The sequence below is a fragment of the Schistosoma mansoni genome, chromosome 4 (genome assembly GCF_000237925.1).
Source record: "Schistosoma mansoni strain Puerto Rico chromosome 4, complete genome".
Lineage (NCBI taxonomy): Eukaryota > Metazoa > Platyhelminthes > Trematoda > Strigeidida > Schistosomatidae > Schistosoma > Schistosoma mansoni.
Genome location: NC_031498.1, coordinates 6,637,734 through 6,657,938, shown reverse-complemented (window position 1 = coordinate 6,657,938; position 20,205 = coordinate 6,637,734). Strand labels below are relative to the sequence as shown.

The window sequence follows — 20,205 nt, the reverse complement described above, 5'->3', positions numbered from 1 at the left end:
CACAACTATTTAAACAGATATGGTTTCATGTAGATGAGGTTTTATGAGTTATTTATTGTAAAGTATGTACTGAACATATGTACTATTTATTCTTTTAAGAATTTACTAATAATGCTCATATTAATAGTCGTTCGTCTTGAATTCACCAAATAATTTAGAGGTTAGAAGTGACTTAACGTATGAGATCCGACATAAATGTGTAGCAGTTCAAGTCATTGTACGTATTATCACCAATACCGTGGAAGTGCATTAGCCAGAGAAAAGCATACAAAAATAATATCGAGAGTAATGGGAAAATAAACAGGAAAAATACCTCACAAAGACAATGAAATTACAGGATTGTAAGTTTAAAAGTAATCCTAATACGTCATCATAAGTATCGCCAATCACCCTTTCCCTCTCCAAAATATATTACTACTAGCTTATTTTTGAAAATTCTTCCAACTCTCCAGAGCATATCAGTAAGTTATCTTTCCACGATTAGAAGTAACAAATAGAAGCGAAATGAAAACTTAAGGAATCATATTAAAACTTTATTCAATATTCTTTTTCTCTTGTTTACTGACAAAACAAGAAAAGACCGAGAGAGGATACACAATCGAGATCACGAAAGGATTCGAGTTAGACATCCATTGAAGACCAGGAGCTAATGGACAACTCTTTCGTCCTAGTATGGGGCACCCATCAGTGAGCATTCATTATCCTCAGGTTTCGCAGTAAATGTTCAACTTTTAGATCAATGAGCCGGTATTCAATGATGTACATGCCAAGCCTCAATCAATTCGCGATATTGCTCAATAAGCACCCGTTATCTTCGGTGGGTAACTGTCCCATACCCGACACGGTAGAACTCCCATAATCACTTCTCACTAGAAATCCAGGAATTATTTCTTGAAATTAGTCACTAGTGAGCGAACGATGTAAGCTAAGATAGCATTACAGTGATCACAAAACTCAAATAGTGTTCACATTTCTCATTCATGTTTTAATCTTTAGTTGAGAACTAGATTGTTTTGTCGAGAGAACACCAGACAATCGATTGTCTCTCACAAAAATGCTCATACACGTTGAACAAATTCAGACAGAATTAGAATATGAGATGATGACTGTAGCTGAAAAAAAGTTCGGGTTTTGTGTGTTTCCTACTTTGTTTTTCGGACTGATTACTAGGAACAAAGACAAAAGTTGTGTGATCAAGATTATACCATTTTAAATGTAAAACCAGAAGATTAAATAAATAAAAAACTGAAGTCGTGGCGTAATCGGTTACTATACACAAAAAACCAATCTACCACAAGTAAATTCGATTTTTCTAGAAATATAATCAATTTGTACAATCGATTTATCGTAAGTTACAGTGATTAGAGTAACTTTAAAAAAATATCGAATGACATAATAATCATGATAAAATATATCTATAGTTCTTAATACTACTGTTACTCATTTATTAATTACACGCTTATTTACTGAGGGCTTTGAGTCACACTGTTAGTGTGAAGGCTATTCGGTTGTCTAGACTGGATAAAATAAACAGGGTTCGAACATGTGACTAGTGATTAAAAGTCGAGTGGTTTATTCACCGAACTACTCGGTCCATACATTTTTAAGAGACACTTCTTTATAATAAAATATGCAGATAAAGATTATTGTTATCCTTATGGACCAGTCAGTCATAAGTAACGTAAAACCTGGGACATTAGTTTAAGTTGCCACACCATATCACCACAAAGAGATGAAATTATCAAGATAAATGTCAGGGTAGTAAAAGTAGTAAGTATCAGTAGTAGTAGAAACGGTTAGAAATATACAATGTGATTTGAGAAAGAATAAAGTCGTGGAATTAAACAAATAACTATAAGCCAATTTTTAAATTTAAGGTCTAAGGAAAAACAGAATAAATGCAACTGGGCTATTGCAACCGATTCTACATTATATCAGACAACGTCTCTAAAAATTCATTAGGATAATCGCACAAACCTCAACCTGTTAGTTTGTACCTACTAACGAAGTTGAGTTCAACACTCAATAACTTCATAGACTGTTGTATAAGAAAATAGGTTAAAATAAACAGTTTTGCAAGTTTTCAATTGAAGTCCAATTTTCATGACGTTTCATGAATGACGTTTGCTGTTATCCGATTGGTTGCTGTCATTTTTAGTTTCCTAATCTTATTGTGTCCTAAGGTCATTGGGTTTTACCATATAAAATGAGTAGTTTCATTCCAATTTTTGACATCTGTTCGGAATATAAAACTATCTTCAAAGTTGCATCTTCTCTAATCCATTATAATGTGTGAACTATTAACATTGTAGTGTTGTTATGTCCCAGTTGTTATTCTATCGAGTCCGCCATAGGAACTATTTATATTAGAATAAGTTCAATCATTGAGTAAATTGGCAAATACTGTAGGCTTGTACCGAACCCGATTTCGAGATATAACAGTAAGCGAGGTTGATAAAGCGTAGTTAATTGAATACACTTCATTTACGTAATAGATGGATATGATCTATGTCTCACGAAGTGAGGCTCAGATGTAAGTATTAGTTTAACTTTGTAATATAATCGATAGGGTCTTGTTTATTATATAACCCGAATGTAGCTGGGTTCAAACAGTCTACGACTCATATTTTCCTTCAACAGTAAATATTGTCTCTAAAATAAGCAATTAACTAAACCAATGATAAATATATTTATATAAAACCATACTTGAATATTGCAATTAAATTAATTTCTTCTAAACTCATTAAATAGGCTCCATAAGAAAATGTAGCAGCATATGAACAAATTGGCAATGACTGAGCCAAAGCATAGACAAATGAATAAATTATAAAAGTACGATTGCCAGCACTGAATTGTAAATCGAAAAAATAGAGAAAATGGAAATAAATTAAAATTTTTTAAAAGAAATAACTCATTTGTTTCTGCAACGACATAACAACAGTGTATGGAATTTAAACACAATTCCCATTATTAATTAAATATTGACTTATGATTTCAACTATGAAAATTAAATATTAGATTGGATATCGAACTCAGGTCTTCTGAGCAGTAAATCAGGTGAGACTATAATTTATGGACGACCTTTGAGAGATGCTAAGTGACCTTGAGAATGTTCACCTACTAACCAGGACTAAATGAGGGTTACAAATCAGTGTGAGGAATTAGAATTAGGATTTACAGTTGGTGGTTAGGGTTGGGAGTTAGATTTAGGGTTTTCATCACGAACTGACATCAGCTAAAATGGCAGAACACTATTTAACCAAATGGATGGATGAATTACGCGCCGAAATTCAGTACCTGATATTTTAAATCTGACTGGTTCGTCCATAAATCAAACTGTCATACATTGAATAAGATCGAATCATTTAGCGCAATGATCGTATTACGTTCTTCAGATAACACAATGCAAAAAGTATCGGGAACCTGATATGATCAAGCCACTTGTTAACCGACGAATAGATTTTTTCTACTCAGTATCTCACATAGACAACTGAGGTAGTTTGGATGGCAGTACATATAACGGAGATGAAGGCAATAGTAAAATTATTGACTAGCCAAAATATCTTTAGTATATCAACTTAATTTTATCATACATCTACTAGTTGGAATCCACTAAACACACTTAATCTATCATTGGGGAAGTTAGGTGATAAGAACCAAAAATGACATCGTAGTGGAGAGCAGTCATTCTTAATCTTCCTCTAAATTTTCAGTTGAGTGTAACTTCTATACTTTTATTTTTCTTTGATCTAATTTGTTGTTTTGCAAAATATATTTCACACTGTTTAATTCTTCATTGTAAGTGATAGTGTTTCTTTTCATCTCGTTATGATTTGATTAATTTCCTCTTTTGGTCTACACTAATCTGAGGAGTGACAAATTGGACCGGTGTACATTCATATTAGGTCTTACATTATGTATGGCTGACTAACTAGTATAGTAATACAATTAACTTCGAGAATACAAACTGTGTTGATTAACTTGAAAACTAAAAATAACAACAGAGTTTTGAAAAGTTTTCAAATCAACCCGTTCACCAGCTACTTGGGTATGAGCTATAATCTAAATGAGAAAGCTTATGATATTACCCGATTGCCAAAAATGATGTAGGTGGGGCAGGGGTTCGAACATATAAATTAGTGGCTGAAAACCAAACCCTTTAAGCACTTAGCCGCCAATCCATCAAGTTTTAAATAAATCACGGTAAAGTTTGGTGAAAATGACAAGGTTGTGATAAACTTTCATAGTAAATTTAAAAAAATTATTACTTTAAAAGTCAACTATTAATACAATCATATATTGATAACTACATCATTTATACCAAATAACTTACGTCATTTCTAAATTTAATACAGTAGAATAATGTTTACAAAAATAATCCTCCAAACCATAAGCATATACAGTTCTTGCTGAACTAAGAGCTTCGTGAATAATACGAGCAGCCATAGTTTCATTATTAACATCAGAATTGACATGAATTTGTCGAAGCTGTTGTGGATAACGAAGTGGAAAAAAAAGAATATTTCACAAACTTTTATTTACCGATAACACGTAAATGGAAATAATTGTGTTGGAATACAATGTTCTATATTTATTTAGTTTGCTTTGTGTATAATACTTGTTTAGTAGAATTAAAGTTCAACAAAATTTGAATTAATTATCAACTATCATTGGTGAAATTTGCCGAAATGATTTCTAAGGTGGTTGGAAACCCTAGACATAGCTTTCGTGCTAATTGGAACTTGCTAATCAAAGTGCACGTGTAATCTTGGCGGAACTGATGATACCTGGTGGAATCAATTCCTTGTCACCTAGCTTCACAGTCACAGACGTTACTACTGAGCTATTGGGGATGCAGTCGACCTTTTATAGGGCTGAGATGTAATGTGGCCACACTGCAACCTGATCCATAGAATTCGATTAGCACTAGGGAGGACTTGATATGACAAGAGTCACTACACAGTAATCAATCAAGTCTATATACTGATATCTGTCATGTCGTTCGAGTAAATTCAGGGGTTTGAATGAGAAAATGTTACCCTTTTGAAATTAAATAACTTTATGTTTAATGCTAGAAAAACGTCTCAAGTTAGTTGTATTCAAAAGTCTGGGAAAATGATGGGACAAATTAGACTTATAAGGATTGTCGTAATGATTTACACACAAATATTAGCTCCTAGAATGGGTTTTGGTTTAGAACAAAAACTTATCAACTCAGTTCACTTTCATGCAACAAAAAATGAACCATACATAAAATTAATATCAGCAATTGGGTGCTGAGAAAAAAAATCAAAGTTTGAAACTGTAACTTAGCAGTTGAAAGGTGAATATTTAAATCATTGCGCCATAGCATTACGCTCGAAAATTGGGGGTCTAATTTAACAATTCGGTGAGATAAAACCTCGAGCACCCTAGCTATTCCACATTTATTGTTACACGCCTAAAGTTAAACATAATATCACTATGAATAATGGGATTTCACATTTATACGAAGAAAGGACACAGAAATCTGTCTATATGTATGGTTAGATTGTATTGACCTCAATAGTAGAAGTAAACAAATATTTTAAGAAATAACAACAAATTAGTGTACTGTACGTGAGAAACAAATACAAGACCAAAAAACTAAAATAGAACAGTGGGTTAATGATGGGCGAATTCAACTATTAAACAGTAGTAGATCATAGGTTCGAATCACACAGACTACGAATACTTCATCTTCAGCCCCCTGGTAGTATAAATAACCTTCATACAAACAATGTGATTCAAAGTTGAGTACATAAATCCGTATTCGGTCAGTAAGTAACAACTAAATATTATTACGAATAAATAATAATAATGACAATACAAACCTGTAGATAACTTGATAATATAGTGACCGGGGAGAAAAACAATACCACCAAAGTCAACTTCCAGTTATATACAAAGGCGATTGTTAATGAAAATGTTACCAGTACGGCTGATTCGATTAGACGACCTAATGAAGTACCGCAAAATGTATTCACTTTATTTGCATCCGATGTTAATATGAATGATAGAATGCCAGGATTATTTTCTGGTTTGTCATGCCAAGCCATTTCCTTAAAGCAATATATATAAACAGAGAAATATTTGTAAAAATTAAGTATCGAGTCTTTTAGAAAACAATAACTGATATTTGAAACATCGAAATAATTGGAAGTCAAATTCATGAATGGCACATGTCGACCCTAGTAGTTCATTGTTAATTTTCTATATGGGTAGGGGGGAGTTAATTTTCATTGTTGTGTGACCAACTGAAAACTGTCGAGTTTAACTGTCCTAAAAATAAACTTAATTTGAAAACAAATCGTATGATCCATGAAATTGATTCAATGAAATTGAATATATATATGTATACCACAGTAAATCGATGGACGTGATATTGTATATCACATAATATTACGTCCAGTGTAACAGAATTAGAAATTCTTTTCAGAATAATTGGATAACTATTTAAAATCAAAGAGTAAGCAGACATCTGTTTTCAAATAGTTTACGGTTCATTAACAATGTAAATGTGACAAAACACAGATACATAACGTAACCTAGATCGTCCTTGTTTCATAGTGATTGTGATAATATTTAAATTATTAAGTTGAAATTTAGTCATCCATATATATATCTGGATGAATTTAATTTGTTCAATCTTGTACTGTTCACTTTGAATTGACGAATTGTATTTGAACTAATTATCGAAACAAATGAATTGTTCTATTGTATATATCTTTTACGCCCTAGATGAAGGCAAATTACGATTGTATGTATGTTAGAAGTTTAAAAAAATATTTATTTTTCTACCTAGATAAAACAACAATGATTATATAAGCAAAGATGAATAGTGGCTATCAGCGGAATTCAGGCCGCGCGTTTCGTCCTATTTGGGACTCGTCAGCTGCAGGTACCTGCAGCCACCTAGCCACTATCCATCTTTGCTTATAATGCTTGTGAATTAAGGCTAAATCGAGGCAATACTCACAGTATGCACATATGCCAATAAGAGACTGATCAATTGCAGTCCTAAACATTAATGGGAAGACTCAAACAAAAATATTAAGTGAATGATTATATGAGTCAATTATGATTTTGAAATACATTTTAATATACTTCATTTATCAGCATTATTGAAAGACATACAAATAATCTATGTTGAACAAATTTGTAGATTCCATGCATCAGATATTTAAAAAGGGATGAATAATCTTGATTAATGAATAGTATGTTAAACTAAGATTATGTTTAAAGATGGATAAAGCGATTTAGAAGTACTACAATCATATTCTAAAATACAGTTAGTCTTATTTTAATTATTGACTATTCAGTGTGAGGCATGTCTATGAATCTAGAATTCAAACAAAGTTGCTTTTAATGGGATATTTATACGATTTTGCAAATAAGGATGGGAAAAGTTAATAAAAATTTCGGACTGAAATGAAATTTGCCTAAACAGTTAACTGACATAGACATTTAAATTTTTGCATGAATTCACCAGGGTTAGCAACATCAATTTACAAACAGTTAATTTGAAATAAACATTAACTCACCTGTTTCAACATGGATGAAAATAAATTTTGACGTAAACGTTTAGTTAGTTTTTGACTAGCAACACCGAGAAAATAACCCTTGAGAATAGAAAGAAAAATAAAATTGTAAATAGACAGTATTAAATTATAATTCGTGAATTAAAACATACTAATTCAATGTTACATTGAAAAGTTCCACTAAACAAGATAACTCAAATCCAAAATATTTATACTGACAACTGAAGCGGAAATTGAGAAAAGGCGCTGGAGGTAGGACAGGATGTACATTATGGAAATCATTAAACTGCACCACAAGGCAAGCCCTAACTCGGAATTGGAAGGGAAGAAGAGAAGAAGCAAACCGAAGAATATATTGAACTGGAACATTAAAAGATTGAATAGCAATTGGAAACAACTGGGAAGGAATTGGTTGGAGAATCCTGGTCAGTGGGCAACGCTCTACAAGGGGTAACAGGTATAAGTAATTGTGTGTATATTGACTTTGATAATAGGTGCATACCACCAGGTTAGAGACTAGAGGACATGCTCAGAATAGTGCGAATCAATTCATTCTTTGTTTTTATTCAGAATATGAGTCCCGAAATCTCCATTTTTATACCTGATCTTTTCTACTAATCTGAAACTTGTTTTGGTAACTTCATCTCACTGTGCTAATTTGGTATTTCAACCTGAATCGATCGATGCAAATGTGTCGGGTTCTACGTTGTGTATGATTGACTGAAACATAAGTACATAGACCTGTGATTTGTAAATGAATTTTCTTTACTTAAAAACATTGTAATGTTGAAAGAAGATACTCAATACAAATATTTAACTTACCTGACAAGTAGAACTGGCTAATCGAATCAAACCCAAAAGAGCTATTATACCTGTGACTAAGTTAGCTCTTATTTGCATTTCATCAGGTTTTTGAACTAAACTGAAAATCTGTATTTTGAGAAAGATAAACAGTAATACCAAGGTTAAGACAAACATAGATTTAATAACCATTTAAATACACAGGAAAACATGCATATAATTAATGAAGAGTAACATATCGTAAATCATACAGCTATTGATAATGTAGACATCTGTTTACCGAGATTGAGTTATATAATCTTAAAGCATCACTGATAACTTAATGCTTTTTTTCTAGTTAGTCAGAGGCTTAAAAGCAATATAGATTTCATTCAAGTAATTTATTGAATTAAAGAAATAATTAAGCGTAAACTTAATCCATTATTGAGGTAAACAACAAAACAACGATGATTCCTCTTCTAACTGAAATAAAAATAAAATAAAAAGAGCTATTTTTGTTGATCGATGAAAAATTCCCGCCATATTAAGGCACATATATGAACGAAGAATATTCTTTTCAACAATTCCTCATCAGGTTCTACGATTATCGTATCCAAATTATTAATCCATGAAATTGGTCAGATTTAAGACAGAGTACATAATTTAAAATTATAACATGTGAATCAAGGATTGCTTGTCATATAAAATCAAATCAAATCGTTAATATTGGGATGACTAATATGAAGTATTAACTTGAATCAGTTTATAAGTGAAATGAAATTGTGATATAAATGACCAGGATAAATATGGTCAACATGGGCTGAGAGAGGGAATACTGTAATTAGTGACTGATTTCAAGGGATGTTTCCTTGAGTTCTAGTGGGAAACAGTGACCAGTGGAGTTCAATCACGTCTGTTGTAGAGATATCAACTCACTGAGGACAATTGGTGAACGGTTGCTCAAACATCGTGGATTGGTTGAAGTTAGACATTAACACCGCTGGATGTCGGCTCAGTGGTCTATCGGTCAAGTGCTCCGGTGCGAGACTGGTAGGTCCTGGGTTCGAATCTCGCGAGTGCGGGATCGTGGACGCGCACTGCTGAGCAGTCCCATAATAGGACGAAACGGCCGTCCAGTGCTTCCAGGTTTTTGATGGTGGTTTAGCTTCAATTGACTCATGATTTCAACTATGAAAATGCTGTAATTACAAATCAGAAGTTACGTAATATGTAGGATAATATGAATTAGGTCAGATATAATAGATAGGAGTGGACGCTAAATAAATTTCTCAAAAAGGTTAGTAGGTGTAATAATAGTAAAATTAATAACAATGATATGATGTGTGGATACTGATAAGTTTAATATATAAAAATAAACATTAATCAGAGTATGTCATCATATCATAAACTTGATCATTAATTAATTAAGCCCGAAGTTGGTCAGGGTAAAAGGAGCGGCTAAACATATTTCTTTTGGATGCAAAGCTATGGCTTTTTGATCCGAATAGCAATTGCTTCAGCTGTCTACAGTATTCTCAATCTGACAGACTTAGGCAGACTGCTGTTAGCACGATATATTGTTGTGAAGATTGCTCCATATTGGCTGCATGGCTCGTTTGAATTAGATGAGCTAAAATGAAGCTGTTAACAGTTTTAACTACAACTTTGCTTAAGCACACTGGGAAGAGCTTTTAGACGTATCTGACTCCAATTATTATTTAATTATGTCTAGTTTGGTATATTTTAATTGAATTCATCTCGTTGTATAACAAGTTCAAATAGTGTGATATTAAAAGTATAATACAAAATGTGTTGGACCTGTTACATTACATCGATCCAGATAAGCATAAAAACAATGAACGTGAGTGAACTGATGGAATGTGGATTTGGGTCACTAGTCAAATCAATGCATATGTCACTGAAAGAATTTATATGTTCATAAGTTTAGTACAGTAATTAGATAAGCAGACAAACACATTTAGGAAACGTATATTTATTAAAATTCATAATTAATTATGAGAAATAAGTACAGAACTTTCAGAGTTTAAAGACTGATATTAATAAAACAACCACTGAAAAATAAGAAGTACTCAACATCTGTTTTTCTTAGTATGGGACTACTCAGTGGAGCACATTCACAACCCAACAGATGAACGTTTAACCTTTAGACAACAGAGAGGGCATCCAGTGGTATACGTGTCTAACTGCAGTCAGTTCGCGATATTGCGCGACCATCTTCAACTGCCTGTGATGGATAACACACGACGTGACTAAACTCCGCTGGTCGCCGTTTCTCATTAGAAAATCTGAGAATAGCCTTCCGAAAGTTTTTACTAGTGTCCACATGAATTTTACTGGTTTGTGGAAATTGTTGAATTTTCAAAGTTTACATCAATATTATTAGGACGGTAAAAACGACACATCTACTAGTTAGATAACTGTCTGGTTTTGTATTTATTCAGGCAAGAATAAGCTGGCATAGATATGTCATATGAGTGGTTGCCACAAGTTACATAGAATTCAACAAATAAACGTTTCTATTTTGATGAAGTACGAAGTGGTTAAAATAATCAAATGAATTACAACATAAGCACCAGTGTAGATGCATAAACAACTGAGTATTTCAACTGTTTGGAGTTGTTTCTTTTCTTTGTTATGTATATCTGTTGTAAAATATGTAGCTAATTATGGACTATGATGTTCACAATGATGGATGACTTGGTAAAGCCAATTCATAATCTCATACGTATAACCGTAACATAAAGCGATGTAACAAACCAAAAAATATTTATTTCCTCTTGGGTTTCAATACCAATCAGTCGGTCGTAAGCAACCTGGAACATATGTGCTTCAGTTGCCACACTACATCGGTACAGAGAGGTGAAATTATGAAGACAAATACCAGATTAGAAAAGTAGGAACATCGTCTGTGGTAGTGGAACAGATTATGGATAGACAATATTATTCGAGACGAAAGAATGAATTTTCTGAATGAGAAGGATAAATATATTAAGATAAAGTGCGAATGCTCCATTGCTAGCGACTCTGAATCATGTAAACCCACGTCTCCAACCACTGGTCACGATAATCGAGCGAACCTCATCCCGGTAGTCTGCATCTACCGACACTTAGTGATTTCATGAACTAATCCCGTTTTGATTTGCCCCCCCATAACTTTTTCTAACATGCTCCTACACCGAAAAACACCATGCGTCTAGGTAGACAGTGGTTGGGTATATACTATATATGTTCCAACCAACACTTCCAAAATTTTCTGCATGTTAGACAATATTTATTTTCTAAATTAACTTCCTGATGGATGTCAGTTTTTAGAAAAGAACAAATTTCTTCAAATAAAAAGTTGTGGAAGTATATATTCAGGTGACTGTGTTAATTTAGAGTATAGATCGATCGAGAAGTGTGATTAGGTGACCGAAATCTAGTGAAGATAAGGCTAGATGATTTTAAAAATGAATAGAAAGTCCTGAAAATACTTTAAATTCTTATTAGTAATCAATAGCAGTAAAAATTTGGTCATTTCTGAAGAGGTTGGTTTTACTAGTCGAAATTGTTCAGTTCATTCAGTGGTATTTAAAACTGATGTATAAATGAACAGTGAGTAGCTAGTGAGCTACGATAGATAGCTGATTTCGCTAAACATTTAAGATACTATTTAATATTGTAAATTCTTTTCCAATATTGACTTCAAGGATTCGATCCTGGGTTTAACAGTGTGGACTGCTCATATTTTGTATAAATAAATCATTTTATACACATAATCCAATTCTTAATTGTGTGCTAAATACTTAGTGAGCGTGCATCATGTGATCGTATAGTCTAGTTCAATATCGTATTACGATATTAAGTCATTGGAAACAGAAAATACTTGTATTTTATATGATTACAGAAATATCCAAGTATTTGTCTCTGAAAAACATGAGTATTACTGATGTTACAAACTAAGAACTTCAGCAAAGGTGGAGTATACCTTTAGTGCTTTTATATCAATCCACTACAAGCTTTGGTAATCCGATCAATAGTCACACAAGATGAAAATGAATTTAGTCAGATGAATTACTGAAATGTCCTAAGAAGAACAATAGGTGGTGCTTTAGTAATGAACAACTACAATTCTTCAGAACTAAAATTACGAATGACGGCATGATATAGTTAAGTTACTTTATCGTGTTATAAAATTCTTTATTTAAACTGACGCCATTATTTAGTGAAATGTGTGGGATAAATAGAAAATGTATCATATTTGATGCAAAAAGTTGGACTGGACCAGTAAGCCAAGTTTTGTACTTTCTGGAACACATTAGTACAGAATGTGTTTGATATTAGGAGAACTGAAAATCTTTCGCAATTTCGCTCTACAGTCAGGTAAATAAACAATGAATGATGGCATTCAGAACTACGTTTTTGTGGTATTGGATTCATCATGTTGATCAGTATTATGTTGTTCAATTTTCAGTAATCACTAAAACTTTACCAATCAAGACTGTCAAGGGACTATGAGGCTGAAGATATATACCTTGATGACGCATGATTGGAAGTAAAAAGCTCTAAGTTTGCAGTTTCCCACTATGGCTTCGAATAGTTTTAAATTTACAAAGGTGTATAATGATGTTGAGCAATTAGATTTAATGGAGATGTTACAAATGTGATTAATTAGCATAAAAAAACAAGATAATCGATAATAATGAATAGAAAAATTACACTTTTTAACTAAGCATACAGTTTATGAATACTTAGGATCATGTCACACGGTAACGAGAAGATTATTTAATAAATACCAAAAAAACAATATATTTTAAGAAAACAGAATTGAACAGGATAAGTATTGTTTAACTAAAAATTAAGGATGCAGTTGTCAGTCAGTCAGTTACAACGTAGAACTTCGTACGTACGTACATCAGTTCGAGTTGCCATACCACATTAGCACAGAGATGAAGCTGTCGATTCAAATCCCATATTGGTAGAAGTAGTAAGAGTATAAACAGTAAACGGGAAGATTAGGGTTTGAAGATGTTATTGAAGGAGTATAATCCAGTGAAATAAATTTGAAAGAGAAAAAGGATACGGACATGAGGAATTCAGAAGATTGGAATTTGGCAGAACACAAAGAGTGGATGCACTTTCGCCATTGCAAACGATTTTGAGCCATGTCATTCAAGGTCTCTAACTATCGGTTGCTATCATCTCGCGAATCCCAACCAGGTAGTCTACACCTACCAACACGGCCCAGTCCACTTGTCTGCGACTTCATGGATTTATGCTATGTTTTGGTCTGGTCGCCCCTAGCTTTCTTCCAACCTACTCCTACACCATGAAACATTGCACATCTGGGCAGTCGGTGGTTGGGCATACGTAACACATGTCCCAGCCATCTCAACTGATGAAGTTTCACTACTTCATCAGTCGATTTGCCATCCTTAACTAGTACCCGTTTCCTAACATCTGCATTACTTACCCGGTGGTCCCAGGATATACGAGCAATGCGTCGAAGACACCTATGATCGAATACTAGTAACCTACGAATATCCTCTACTCTTATCGACCATGTTTCACTGCCATATAGTAGGACGGAACGGACTGCTGCACAGTAAACCCGTCCTTTTGTTGCTAGACGGATATCTCGCCTACGCCATAAATGACGCAAGTTGGCGAAAGCTAGACAAGCCTTCTGTATCCGTGCTGAGATTTCGTCACACACCAGACCACAAGGACTGATGAGACTCCCAAGATAAGTGAAGCTGTCAACACGCTCAACTACTTCACTCCCTATCATTAGTTCAGGTGTCGATGCAACCCAATCCTGAAGTAACATTTTGCACTTCGAGGGAGAGAATCACATCCCGAACATGCCTGCATTGTTGCTTATAGTGGTCAGAAGACTCTGCATTTTGTCAGCGTCTTCACCGAATAAAACTATGTCGTCGGCGTATTCTAAGTCAACAAGTGAATCTCCTGGTAAAAGTTCGACTCCAGGAAATTGAGATGATGAAAGTGATATCTCTAAAAGTATGTCAACGACAAAGTTAAACAAGAATGGGGAGAGTGGACAGCCCTGACGAACACCACTTGAGGTAACCAATTCTGATGACAGTTCGCCATAGGCTCTAACTCGACCAGTTGTGTTCGAGTAGAGAGCCTTTATGAGGTTAATGTACTTCTTTGGTACTCCTTTCACTGACAAACACTGCCATAGAACCTCACGACCAACGGAGTCAAATGCCGCCTTAAGTTCAAGAAATACTTCTATTGTGGGACGTCTGAATGTATGTCTATGTTCTAGGACCTGACGTAGAGTGAATTTCTGGTCTATGTAACCACGTCCATGTCGAAAACCAGCCTGGTTTTCTCTAGTCTGCTCTTCATGAGCTTTGGTTAGGCGCCTAAGTATTATTGAAGCTAATATTTTAGACACTATATTAGTCAAACTGATTCCTCTGTGATTGTCACAGGAGGACTTTTGTCCTTTCTTATAGACTGGCACAATCAGTGATTGGGACCAGTCAGATGGAATTACGTCCAGTTCCCAGATTCTACCTAAGACCTCAGTCAATCTCGTTGCTAGTATTGGACCACCATCCTTAAAAATCTCAGGGGTAAACCTGTCAGGGCCTGCGGCTCTCCCTCGCTTTAGATTTCCTATAGCTTTATCAACCTCGTAGAGAGTTGGAGGACTTACCTCAATTTGCCATTCAGGACGACTGGGGATCATGGGTAACTGAAGTGTGGCTGAAGGCCAGTTGAACTGATCCCTAAAGTGTTCTGCCCATCGATCCAATCTCCTGGATTGAGAATGAATGATATGCCCATCTTTGTCTGAGATAGTTTCGCTAATAGTTGGGTTCCTAATACCGGTTTCTTTAATAAGTTTGAATAGTTGTCTGCTGTTACCTATTGCCGCTGCCTTTTCCATCTCTCTTGCTTTCGCTACCCACCACTGTTCACGATCATTGCGTAGGCTTCTTATTAGCCTTCGCTTAAGCTGACTCCGCTCTTCGTTATGTTCAGAGCCAGGTGGGATGAGTTTTCGAGCATCTATCAGTGTGGTAGATGCTGCCGAGATCCATTGTTTCTCCCCGATTTTATGGCTTACCTTACTAGCGGATATCACTGCTGTTTCCACAGCTTTACGGATGCCATTCCACGCTGCTTCGGGGTGGGCACAACTTACATGTCTGTCTAACTGTTTTTCCAGTTGTTCCTGAAATATATTCTTAGCTTGTTTATCATTAAGTAGAACCCTTGGAGGCTTCCCTGCAGTGTCTTTCCTACGTCCAGTAAGACGCAGACAGATACGAGCTCGCACTAGAGCATGATCTGAGTCTAAACATGTGCTCCAGAATGAGCAACAGTCTTCTATCGAGCCCCTCCATCGGTTGCTGATAGCGATGTGATCTAATTGGGTCCAACGTTGGGACGAATTCGGGGGTCGCCATGTCAAAAGATGTTTTTCCTAATGCTTAAAGTTAGTATTTGCAAGAAATAGGCGGTTATCTGAGCACAGCTGCAACAGACGGTCGCCATTATCTGTCCTTTTAGCCACGACACCATAAGATCCACCCAGGTGTCTTTCCCTTTCACTTAGTTTACTTACTTGAGCATTAAAGTCACCAGCCACTATTACTACATCAGAACGCCTAGCTTTTCGGAGAAGGTAAGAAAGTTTCCTGTAAAACTCATCTTTTATATAGTCTGAGCTGCAGTCAGTGGGAGAGTAGGCAGAGACAACGAAGAGGCAACGACGAGTTTCTCTATCTTTCCGAGTCCTTACTGATCCGTTTAGTCGGACAGCGCATAGACGACTGTTTATTGGGATCCAGTCTAAAAGAGCTAGTTCTGCCCTAGGACTTAATGCTATACCTACTCCAGCGAGGCCTCGGGAAGCAGCATCAGGGCTTCCAGATACACGAAGCGTGTATCGAGATGGTTCTTTATTTTGATTAGGTGAGGTCAAATGAATGACACTACTCGGATCTTGTATGCGCGTTTCGGAGACGCAGCATACATCGATGGTGTAAGATTCTAGAGTCCTAGCTAAGGAAGCCTGTTGTCCTATTTGGCACAATGTTCGGACATTAAAAGTTCCTATATGTAGTTTAGAGCGTGGTTTCAGGAGACCAGGAATAGAATTCCGTGTACTTGGATCGTTTGCCCTAGCGGTGCGAGGTGATAAAAGGACGTGGGAAGGGTTAGTCGTGGAGATAAGAGAGTTATTAGGAATAGGAAGGATTTGAAAGTGACCAACTTGGTCTCGTGTGCTGTTACGGGTATGAGGGCTAATATCACTTCCCGGCTGCCCACACCGTTGAAGGGTATTTCTTGAGGGACCTGAAAAGGAAGTCGGATTAGTGTTGGTCTTAGCGACCTGGGAGCGTGACCGCAGTGCCCAAGGGACAACTGCTTGAGGTCGGTCACGCACGGCCTTTTTGTGGGGGATTTTTGACGTGTTAGCTCCGTTCTTCAAAGGACTTTACCGCCGGAGACGGAAATCCGTGGGATTAGGCGAGGTGTGCATTTTTTGGGTCGACCTTTTCTAACCCCACTCCTCCTTGTGGGAAGGCAGCATCGCTGTCATGCTGGTTGTCTGAAGGAAACACCTTACTGCCGTCACACCTCTGTACAGTCGGCAGTACGACTTCGCCTTCGGACCTTGGGATTGCTGCTTTTAGTCTTACCGCTCTTCAACCGACCTGTCTGGCATGGTAGGACCTCGAGGAACGATTGTTCCAGCCAGCATAGCTCGATTGCTTCATCACGATAGGCAAGCCCGACCACCACGTCAAGGTAGCAGCAACGGTCGGGATGCAGTTGTAAGAAAATAAAGATGTTCCAGAGTAAAAATCGGAATAATCTAACTAAATAGAATGTCATGTAATGTGTTCCGACCGTTGCTACTACCTTGACGTAGTGGTCGGGCTTTCCTATTGTGATGAACCAATCGGGCTATACTGGCTGAAACAACCGTTCCTCGAGGTCCCATCATGACAGACAGGTCTACTGAAGAACGGTAAGACTAAAAGCAGCAAACCCAAAGTTCGAGGTCAAAGTAGTACTGCTGACCGTACAGAGGTGTGACGGCAGTAAGATATTTCCTTCAGGCAATCAACATGACAGCGATGCTGTCTTCCCACAAGGAAGGGTGGGGTTAGAAAAGATCGACCCCAAGAATGCACACTCTGCCTGATCCAACGGATTTCCGTCTCTGGTGGTAAGGAACACACAAAGTACGTAGCTAACACGAAACCTACTCACAAAAAGGTCGTGTGTGACTGTCCTCAAGCAGTTGTCCCTTCGGCACTGCAGTCATGCTCTCAGGTCACTGAGACCAACACTCGAACCATATTTCCTTTTCAGGTAACTCTAGAAGAACCCTTCCACGGTGTAGGCATCCGGGAAGTGATAACCGCCCTCATACCTTTAACGGCACTAAAAACCACTGTATTCATAATCAATCTCCTTCTTCGATTCCTATTACTCCTCCCACCTCGACTTTCAACACTAAACTTCCTCCTCAAGTGTCACCATGGCCAACAATTCTAGTGCGCGAATCAATGTCCCAAGTCTACTAAAACCTCGCTCCAAACTACACATTGAAGCCTTCAATGTACGTACCCTATGTCAAATCGGCCAACATACCTCCTTGGCTAAGACCCTAGAATCTCGTACGATTGATGTATGCTGTCTCCGAAACACGCATACAGGATACTAGTGTGGTCATTCACTTGACCTCATCTCGCCAAAACGGAGGGGTGACGAGATACACCATCCGTGTATCTGGTGAATCGATGGCTAGTTCTCGTAGACTGGCAGGTGTAGGCATAGCACTAATTACGAGAGCAGAGCAAACACTATTAGAGTGGATCCTCGTTAAGCGTCGCCTACTTGCTGTTCGGCTAAATGGCTCTGTAAGAACTCGGAAGGATAGGGACACATCGTTGCTTTTTCGTCGTTTCTGCATACGCTACCACTGTCTGCAACCCGAATGAAGTGAAAGATGACTTTTACACAAAACTCTCTGAACTTCTTCAAAAAGCTAAATGCTCAGACATATTACTTGCAGCAGGTGACTTTAATGCCCAGGTAAGTAGTCTAAACCAAACAGAAAGACATTTAGGTGGGTATTTTAGTATTTTGGCTCAGCGAACAGATAATGGTGATCGTCTGCTGCAACTGTGCTCAGACAATCGTTCATTTTAAGCAAGAGGAGAGACATTGTCTAACATGGCGACCACTTGCACCAAACCAACGATGGACTCAAATAGACCATATTGCCATCAGTCATCGTTGGAGAGGCTCGATAGAAGATTGTCGCTCGTACTGGCTTTTGCCAACTTACGTCACCTATGGCGAAGACGAAATATCCATCTCTCAATTAAGGGACGAGTGTACTGTGCAACAGTTCGTTATGTTATAGTTTACGGTTAAGAGTAGAAGATACTCGTAAGTTACTAGTATTTGACCACAGATGCCTTAGAAATATTGCTCGCATCTGCTGGGATAACCGGGTAAGTAATACTGACGTTAGATGCAGGTTATTAGGGAATGATGGTAAATCAGTTGACGAGGTCATGGATCTTCATCAACTGAGATGGTTGGACCACGTGTTACGTATGCCTGAACACCGATTACCACGACGCGCAATGCTGACTAGTGTTAGAGACGGAAGAAAGTTAGGGGCGGCCAAACCAAAACATGGCATCAGTGTTTGAAGTCACTAACTTCTAGTCTGAGCCATGTTGGTAGATGCAGACTACCTGGTTGGGGTCCGCGTGACTATCGTAACCAATGGTTGGAATCTCTAGGTGACATGGCTCAGAACCGATCACAATAGCGTAGGTGTATACACTCTTTATCTTCCCTTAAACCTTGAGATTAAAATTGCTTCATAACGTTCTTCCTTCCTATACTATATTCTTATATACAACCTTTCTTTATATACTACCACCACTTAATTACTTCTATGAATCCGGTGTTCATCTTGTTGTGCTAACGAGGTATGGCAACTTGGACCGATGCATATATGTGCCTGGTCCTACGTTGTCGCTGACTGACTGACATGTAATGTATCAAAACGAAACTGTTATTGGTATATTCACATAAAAATACATCAATAACCAATGAAGAATGAAATCGATAAAACACAATATAATTCGACATTTTAGTAAATTTCTGTATTCCAAGGAAAATGAACGCAAGTACACATTATCTCTCAAGAAAGAAAGCAGAGTAATGAGGATTTTATCAAATATTTTCACAGAAATATTATTTTTTTCCAAGTTTCCGATTAGAGGGGACCATGCAAGTAAATAAAATAGATTGATCTAAGAAGCTTGAAACAAAAGTATATCTACATGATCATGTAGAAAGAAGGTATACTAATTGAAGTCAATGAAAGTTGCGATGAAAAAAAAATACTACGGAAAAGATTCGATTGAAAATCAAATTAAATAAATTGGTTATTGAAAGATGCGATTGCAGTCTATATGTGAATGTGTAACACACAGTTTAGACTTTATTCTATGGGTTTTAATGTGTTCTAACCCTTTAACAAGTTAGTGGCTTATATCTACTTGAACCATCGTTGGCGTAATTCTTTTTGGTGTACAATGCATCGATACGAACAGTTTTGATCTACGGTTGTGACATAAGGTCTTTCAGAACTGATTGTTTAGCTTCTTTCTATGATTAGTGATCGCTGTTTTCAAAGTAGAGCCTGTATATAGTGGAAACGTTATGTACGTAATTCTGATATCAGGAAATGTGTATGCGAGCGTAATTAAGGTGATTATTCAGTAAGTTTTATCATTGTGTCAAACTGCTTTCAGTAAGTTGGTCATGTTCTTCACATTTC

At 36.5% G+C, this 20,205-nt stretch overlaps 1 protein-coding gene across 1 annotated transcript in view; it reads right to left on the bottom strand.

Moving 5' to 3' along the window:
- The window catches only part of Smp_137080 (putative multidrug resistance protein 1, 2, 3 (p glycoprotein 1, 2, 3)), a 70,064-nt gene that overhangs the window by 5,529 nt on the left and 44,330 nt on the right, over window positions 1-20,205 (bottom strand). Inside the window, exons 13-17 of the mRNA XM_018796663.1 lie at window positions 8,382-8,489; window positions 7,563-7,640; window positions 5,853-6,080; window positions 4,334-4,488; window positions 2,707-2,847 (exon numbers count right to left, since the gene is read on the bottom strand). Of these exons, the coding sequence (XP_018651783.1) occupies window positions 2,707-2,847; window positions 4,334-4,488; window positions 5,853-6,080; window positions 7,563-7,640; window positions 8,382-8,489 (710 nt within the window). The remainder of the gene's footprint in view (window positions 1-2,706; window positions 2,848-4,333; window positions 4,489-5,852; window positions 6,081-7,562; window positions 7,641-8,381; window positions 8,490-20,205) is intronic.